Raw genomic sequence first — 8,565 nt, forward strand, 5'->3', positions numbered from 1 at the left:
ATTATGTCCAGTTTTCATTTTTGGCTGTTTTAGGCCACTCTCCTCCCAACACTCCACTGGTTTCCCGCCACTTCCAGGCCCTGAACCCTAGTCCATCGCCGCCGTCTTCCGCTGCGCGCGGCTCTTCGGACGCGAATCTTCCGTGCCGATGGGGACTCATTCACGGAGAAGTCCGGCTACCTCTTCTCCCTCGGCGCGTCGGAGACCGACTCTCTCGCCGGCTACGACGCCGCAAAAATCGCCGCCGTTTTCAGGAGCCGACCGCTGCTCGTCGCTGAAGTATGTGTATGTGGTGTTGAATTATATGTATTAGTTGTTCTAATCTGAAGTTTCAATGCTTGTAACTGCAGGCATATATAAAGATTGCTCAGGCAATTTCGTCTCGAGCGGTAAGTAATGGCTAAAGCTTTATGATGTCTTTAAGCTAGAAATGTTGTTGTCTTGTTAATTTGTGAGTTAATCTTCAAACTAGGCCTGTTGTAACAAACTATGGAATAGGGATTACTCATTTTTTGATATTCTTTTGAGTAAGGCTCACTCGTTCTTTGAGTTTAGTGCCAACGGTATTGTAATGAATTTGGAAAAGTTCCTTTTACAAATCTGAAAGCTACTGGAGGGGGAAGAAAAAAAACCTATAGTCTTTTTCATTAGGAGTCTAGAGCTGCTTCTTCTTTGCTGGTGTACATGTTCATTATGTTATGGATTTTGAAATTGAAAACTGGTCCTTATTTATACCTTTTCACTCTTCCTCATAACATATGAGGAAGAGTGAAAAGAATAAGAAGCTGGAATGTTCTATACAGTATTTAGCTCAGGCTTGTACTCAATATGAAAGGAATTAAATTTATAACGGAAGACAAACTTGACAAGTACCTAATATACTCTGCACTGAAGGATTTAGTACCGCCGGCGTATTTGGATGAGCTTTCGCTACTGCAAGATCGAATATCTCCTTTTTCTACTGAAGTAGCTTTCAATATGATAGAACAAGAACTTGGTTTGCCAATTGAGGAAGTATTTTCGGAAATCTCACCAGAACCCGTAGCAGCAGCATCGCTAGGCCAGGTTTTTATTTATTTATTGAAAATATTTTATATCTATCATAATATACGTATGGGTCATCTATTCATTACGTCACAGGCTCAGGGTGTGGCTAGTAAAATTTATCTCTCTTTGTATGATAGGTATATCAAGCTAGGCTCCGCCGAAATGGAAAGGTTGTTGCAGTCAAAGTGCAGAGACCTGGTGTACAAGCTGCCATTTCCCTGGATATATTTATACTGCGTTTTCTGGCAGGAGCGGCTAAGAAAGCTAGAAAATTGAACACTGATCTACAGGTGTTGTAAAATGCATAAAGGATCCACCTGAGCCGATAAAGTAGAAGCATAAATCTAGATAAGAATGAAATCCGTGTTTAATTGTGGTGGTTACCAAACGCCGTTTCTAATCATGTGTCCTTCACTTTGTATCAAATGGATACAATGGTGGTTCTTTTCATTTATTTTTGGCATAAAATTTTGTAGCTCTGTGTTCTGAACCTTGAAATTAATTTTTGTTTGCAGGCAGTTGTGGACGAATGGGCATCGAGTCTATTTCGGGTACATACTTTTCATCTGTATGCCATCAATAGTGTTTAAAATAGAGAAAAAAGTGAAGCGGAAATTAAGTTTTGGTGCTCATGTTTCCTTTAGCTTCTCTTATGAGGTATATTCTTTGAACTTTAAATTGAATACAGGTAAATCCAATTGAATGCAGGAGATGGACTACAGGCTAGAAGCCAAAAATGGAGTCAAGTTTAGGTAAGGGCACATTTGACTGTTGATTCTGTTGTGATTTTCTCTTTGTTGGTTTTCTCCATCAATTAATTTTTCACTAAAGTTCTCCCTTTATTAACTGAAACTTCTCAAGTTCCGGAAAAAGGATTAGTTGCACTAGGTTTAGCAAAACGTTTGTATCCACTGGTTTTCTTATTTCAAATATATTTCTACCTACAACATAAGTATGATCACTTTTTTATTAAATATGTGACCAATGTTAAGCAATGTTCTCTGAATCCCTCCATTGTGCTTGAACAGAGAGCTCTATGGAAATCTACAAGATGTCGTGGTTCCAGAAATGTACACCCAACAAACAACTCAGCGTGTCTTTATCATGGAATGGATCGAGGTACTTTCCTTTCAAATTTGATGTCATCAATATATTTTGAATAATTTTTCATGCGGTAGATTCCACAAGGTAGGTAATAATATCGCTTTCATCGAATAATAATTTCAGATAGTATTAAATGGTGTTTGGTGAAAGTATGATGTGAATTTTAGAAATTGATGAATTAGGATATTGTGGTTTCCGTTTGCTGTGGTTAAGATGGATTTTGGTGCTAGATTACTTTTCATTAGTTTTTTACAGCGTAGGCAGAGTTACTTAACTCAATCTTCTGTTTGTGTTGAGAAAGCAGATGCCGCTTCCTGGAATGACCGAAGGTCTTGGGAACCAACTTCAGCAGAAGAGACGGCTATTGTATGCTGAACCAATGTCAAAGCTAAGAATGCTCATGATTTGTCGCATGGCTAAACCTGAAGAGGTTCTCATAGTTGAAGACGAAAATTGAAATATTGTTCGGGAGACGATGAAGGACAATGATGTTCTTGTTCAATGGAGCGGTTTTGTTAGATATAGGATGTTGGTTGCACTAACTATAATATTTAGGTATAATTTTTATTTTTCATTCTGTGTATTATGTGTATTATGGACCATTTAGGTATAATTTTTATTTTTCAATCAAGCAATTCAATATAACAAGTTTCATTTAGCCTTTTATTTTTAATTGCTTAATTGCTTATAACAGGTTTCATTAAATTAAATCAAGTAATGTCATTTAATTGCATTTTATTTTATAAATAAATTAAGAATCAAAGTCACTTTCAAATCAGATGACAACTAAATCACAGTTAACAATTACATTTTTCAAAGATTTAAAGTCACTTTATAATAGAGCGACGTCTAAAGCACTATTCTTTTCCCCAAAACTGACTATCGGGTGCGACTTTTGACTATCAGGTGCGACTTTGTCGCACCCAATGCTCTTTTACCCGTCTTTTCCACGGATTTTGGTGACATTTTAGGTGCGACTTTAGGTGCGGAAAGTCGCACCGAAATGTCGCACCCGAAAGTCAAGACCTTTGGGTGCGACTTTTCGCACCCAAGACTTTTAGGTGCGGAAATGTCGCACCCAAAGTTGCACCTAAAGATATCTTTGGGTGCGAAAATTGACTTTTGGGTGCGAAAAAAGTCGCACTCAAAGGTCTATTTTGTACTAGTGTTACTTTATTTTCTTATTAGTGAGGTTTACTTGGTCCCTTTCAGAGATGGGAAGAAAAGCTGCCCCTGAAGAGGTTTCTAGAAACCCTAAGAGAAAGGCTTCTTCCTTCAAGGGCAGGGATCTTCCGGAGAAGAAAACCAGGGTCCCTGCTCTCAGCCCCCTAAAGCCGACCGAGCCTCCTGTGGAAGTTGTCTCACATGATGCACCGGAGCCTTCCTATGCTCAGGTGCACTTGGCTCTGGCATTCTCATTCCTTCAGGAACGAGTTACCACCGAGGAGGTCGAGTCCCAATGCGAGAAGACCACTAAGGAGGCCATGACGCTCTATGCCGAGCTCTCTGCCAAGGTAACACATTTTTGCGTTTACGGTCATTATGTTCTTATGTATTTTACTAATTACTTTTTTATCTTTCTAATAGGCTTTCATCGGTATGGTTCGGCTAGCCGGCACCGTCGGGTCCGATCTTGCTTCCCTCCGTTCTCGTAATGAGCAACATCTTAAAGAGAAGGAAGCGGCCAAGGCTGAGGCGAGGAAAGTCAAGGCCGAGCTTCGGACTAAGAACGCCTAGCTTGAAACCACTCGTGCCGAGATCCTAGGAGCCGAAGAAGCCGCAGCTTCCGAGGACGTGGAGGCTTACAAAGCCTCCCGGGAATACAAGGATATGAGGGATGACCTCTATCGGCCGGGATGAATTACGGTGGGGAACTTCTTTGGAAGTGGAATCCTAACTTGGATACCACAGATTTTGATGCCGACGTGGAGTCGACCGAGACCGTTCCAGAAGAGGTGGCGGGGGGAGCCAAGGCCGAGGTGCAACAATGAAGAAGTTAAAGTTGGGGATGTACTCTTCTTTTTTTATATGGCCCGAAAGGGTTTTGAACTATTGGTATGTGGTTGGACCGGTTTGTAATAATATTTTTTTTGTTTGGCCTGTTTGGGTCTTTGACTATTGGCTCGTGGTCGGGCCTTATTTTGGTTCGACAATGTATTTTGTCTTCTATCTTATACTTGGGAATCCTTATAAATATTTCTCTAATCGATCTTATTCCGGATTAAAAATATGTGAAGCAATTTTATTATGATTATACAAAGTGAGACATTATTTACGTATTTTTATGTACCTGGTTCGGGATGCTTTCCGAGCAGTTTTTGTTTGTAGTTGTCGGTAATATTAGCTCTGGCCGAGATCAACAGATGAGGATTTTTCATTATATGTATATATCTTGCTCTTCCCTTGTTTTACTTTTTATTAGTAAATAGTAAAAGAACTAATATGAGTTGAAAATCCATTTCATTGAGCTATGCGGTCAAGCCGCTTTTCGGAATTACAAGCATTACGGCCAAGCCATTTTTTTTAATGTTTTAATTACATGTAGTGCGACCAAGCCGCTCTTTGAATAAAAATTAAGCATAAAACTTTCTTAAGTGCTCGGCATTCCAGGTATTTTTCTCCATTTCTCAGTCTAACTTATGAATTTCGTTTCCACAATTTTCTTTGATGATGTATGGTCATTCCCAGTTGGCTCCGAGAACTCCATCTTGCAAATTCTTTGTGTGGAGGAAAACTTTTTTGAGGACTTTGTCACCGATTTCAAAGTTCAGGAGTCAAACTTTCCTGTTAAAAGGTCGAGCAACTCTTCGATGATTAATTAATTTTTCGAGTCTTGCCATTTCTCGTCTTTCTTCTAATAGATCGAGACTTAGGTTTAGGTTTGAAATGTTTACCTCCAAGGAGAAATTTTCCCTTCTGGGTGTCGGAATGAGGATGTCTGGTGGTATAACTGCGTCTGAACCGTACACCAGATAGAAAGGCGTTTCTCCAGTTGTGGAGTGGTCGGTGGTTCGGTATGACCACAGTACTCTTGGGAGCATCTCCACCCATTCTCCTTTGTGGTTGTTCTACTTTGTCTTTAGACCATGTTTGATGTTTTGTTGACTGCTTCCACCAATCCATTGGACTGTTGTCGGACTGCATCCGCCTTTTCCTATCGGTAGAGCTCCGATAAGGTCAATCCCTCATTATGCGAATGGTACCGGACATGTGAGTGTGACGAGGGTATTCGGAGGGAGCCGTGGAATGTTTGAGAACTTTTGGCATTTAATGCATTTTCGAACTTTTTCCCGGGCATCATTTCTTAGTGTCGGCCAGAATAATCCTTGTCGGATGATTTTCTAGGCCAAGGCGTCTGCCCCTATTGGACTTCCACATATTCCCTCGTGGATTTCCTGGAGCGCATACTCTGTTTTATCTTCATCTAAACATCTTAGCAGTGGACTAGTGAAGCCTCTCTTGTATAAAGTTTCTCTATCCAGGATATAGCGTGTTGCTCGGAACTTTAGGTTCCGAGCTCAGCCTTGTCTTGTGGGAGAATCCCATGTTTTAGAAATTGCCAGATTGGCATTTACCATGATTCCGAGCTTCGAACCTGGAAGACCAAACTTTCTTCTGCGATGCTTGATTATTGGACTTGTATCACCGGTATGGGCTCAAAGGCTGATCCTTGAGTGGCAAGCTTTGCCAATGCGTCTGCTTCTTCATTCAGGCTTCTCGGAATCTACGTAATTTCACAGAGCTCAAATTCCTTCGCGAGATTTTTAGCTTTCTCGGCATAGAGCGACATATTTTCGCCTTTAGCTTGAAATTCGTTTTTCATTTGATTGATTATTAACTGAAAATCCGAGTAGACTTTTAGCTTTTTTATTTCTAAATCTTTGGCTATTTGTAGGCCATGTATCATGGCTTCGTATTCGGCCTCATTATTTGAAGCGGGAAATAAAAATTTTAAAGCAACTTTTACCTTATCGCCGTCTGGTCCTGTGAGTGTTATTCCGACTCCCGCCCCTTTGTCATTAGCCGCTCCGTCTACATGCATGCCCCATAAAGGGTGCTCTATTAATCGAAAGGTGAATTCGGCAATGAAATCTGCCACGGCCTAACCTTTGATTGTTGGTCGGGGCCTGAACTGGATGTCGTACTGAGTTAACTCGATCGACCATTTCATGAGCCTACCGGATGCGTCTGGCTTCAGAAGGACTTATCGGAGTGGAAAATTGGTGAAGATCGTGATCGGATGTGCCAGGAAGTAATGCTTCAACTTCCTTGAGGCTTTCACCACTGCGTATGCAAGCTTTTCCAACTCCAGATATCTTCCTTCGGCATCATTCAGACGCCGAGAAGTATAATAAACCGGGAGTTGATGATTTCCCTCATTCTTGATGAGGGCTGAGCTGACAGCATATTTTGATACCGCCAAGTAGATGTCGAGAGGCTCTCCATCTTATACCTTTCTTAAGGTCGAAGGCCCGGCGAGGTGTTCCTTTAAGGATTCGAAGTCTTTATTGCACTGCTCTGTCCATTCGAACTCATTAGATCCTCTCAAAGTGTTGAAGAAGTTTACGCTTCTGTCTGTGGATCTTGAGATGAAACGACGTAGGGCTGCAATGCACCCAGTGAGCTTCTGCACCACCTTGATGTTTCTGGGGGCTTCATATCAAGTAATGTCTTGATCTTCTCGGGATTTACTTCTATTCCTCTTTCATGAACGATATATCCGAGAAATTTCCCTGCAGAAACACCAAAAGTACATTTTAAAGGATTAAGCTTCATGCAATACTTTTTTAAGATTTCAAAAGATTTGTCTAGATCTTTGGTATGTTCACTTATTTTGCGAATTTTCACTAGCAGTTCATCGATGTATGCTTCCATCGTACTGCCGAGCAGGTCTACAAACATACTGTTTACCAATCTTTGGTATGTAGCACCTGCATTTTTTAGACCAAAAGGCATTATTGTATAACAGTAAAGTCATCGGTCAGTAATGAAGGCAGTATAATCCTAGTCTGGGCCATACATTGGGATTTTGTTGTAGTCTGAATATGCATCCATGAAACTCAAGATTTCATGTCCAGCTGTGGCATCAACCAGTTGATCTATTCTCGGCATGGGGAAACTATCTTTTGGACACGCTTGTTAAGATCTGTAAAATCTACACAAGTTCGCCATTTTTCGTTTGGTTTCTTAATCAATACGGGATTAGCTACCCAGCTCGGATATTTTGTTTCTCGAATTGATTTGTTCAAGACTAATTTGTCTACTTCTTCTTTTAAACCAGCATATCTCTCATTATTTAGAGCTCTCCACTTTTGTATAATCGGTCTTTCTTTGGGATCTATATTCAGCCTATGACATGTTAGCTCGAGATCTATCCATATCATATCAGCTTGAGACCATGCAAAGATATCTAAATTCTTAGACAATAGATTAGAAAGTTTTAATTTCGTACTTGACTCGAGATATTTCCCGATTCTGAGCTTTTTTAGCGGCTGATTTGGATCAGGCATGATTTCTTCAATCTCGTCTCTGGGTTTGATTGCATCTTGGCTCGGCAGACGTGGATCGAAATCAGCATTATCAGCTTCTTGCTAACGCTTGGGTTCCTTGAACTTCGCCCACTCCCTGGCTAGTCGAGATTTTCATCTTTAGGTACTCCACAGATGTTATGGCTCTGAGTGCTTGCAATGTGGGCCTACCGATGATTGCATTGAAAGATGACGAGCTGGGGACCACTACCCATAAGGGATTTGCAGTCTTGGATCTCAGGTTTTCTCCTACAGTTATTGGGACCGAGATAGTGCCTCGAGGCCGAATAAAGTCGCCAGTGAATCCATATAGATTCTCCGGGGACAGGGCTAGTAAGTCTTCTTTGAGTCCTATTCTTGTGAACGTTTCTTCATAGAGGACGTCTACTACGCTTCTCGTATCTACCAGAATCCTGTGGACATTTTGATTACCTATATGGGCCGAGATCACCAATGGGTTCTTTGTGCGGGTACATCACATTTCGAGCGTCTTCGGTCGTGAAGGTGATTGGCCATGTGCTTGACTTGATGATCTTGTTCGGTCTTTGAGTAGCATTGAAGAGGATTTGTCGATGGCCAGCTTGGGCTTCTCGGACATAGTATTTCTAGGCATTCTGAGTATTGCCACCTACGTGGGGCCCTCCGACTATTAAAGATATATCCCCGTAGACTTCTCTTTTTTCTTCATCTTCAGGCTGATCTGATCTGAATTTCTTTAAAGATCCTCTTCGGATCAAAGCTTCTATAGCTTCTTTCAAGTTGAAGCAGTCAGCCGTCCGGTGTCCCATGTCATTGTGAAATGCGCAGTATTTGGTTTTATCTCTTTTAGAGATGTCCTTCTTTATCCGATTAGGTTTTTCGAAGTCCTCTTTTCTCGAGTAAGTGC

At 41.1% G+C, this 8,565-nt stretch overlaps 1 protein-coding gene across 1 annotated transcript; it reads left to right on the plus strand.

Moving 5' to 3' along the window:
• Positions 1-164: 164 nt before the first annotated feature.
• LOC149383169 (putative aarF domain-containing protein kinase At1g71810, chloroplastic) lies at positions 165-2,690 on the plus strand. Its single transcript, XM_089629397.1, has 8 exons — positions 165-279; positions 351-389; positions 895-1,065; positions 1,185-1,337; positions 1,563-1,598; positions 1,756-1,799; positions 2,076-2,166; positions 2,456-2,690. The coding sequence occupies exons 3-8, from the start codon at positions 979-981 to the stop codon at positions 2,606-2,608; spliced, it is 564 nt and encodes a 187-aa protein (XP_089485523.1). The 5' UTR covers positions 165-279; positions 351-389; positions 895-978; the 3' UTR covers positions 2,609-2,690.
• Positions 2,691-8,565: the final 5,875 nt, after the last annotated feature.

The sequence above is a fragment of the Urtica dioica genome, chromosome 10, assembly GCF_054948205.1.
Source record: "Urtica dioica subsp. dioica isolate 48M chromosome 10, U.dioica_male_clone48M_v1_H2, whole genome shotgun sequence".
NCBI classification, from domain to species: Eukaryota; Viridiplantae; Streptophyta; class Magnoliopsida; order Rosales; family Urticaceae; genus Urtica; species Urtica dioica.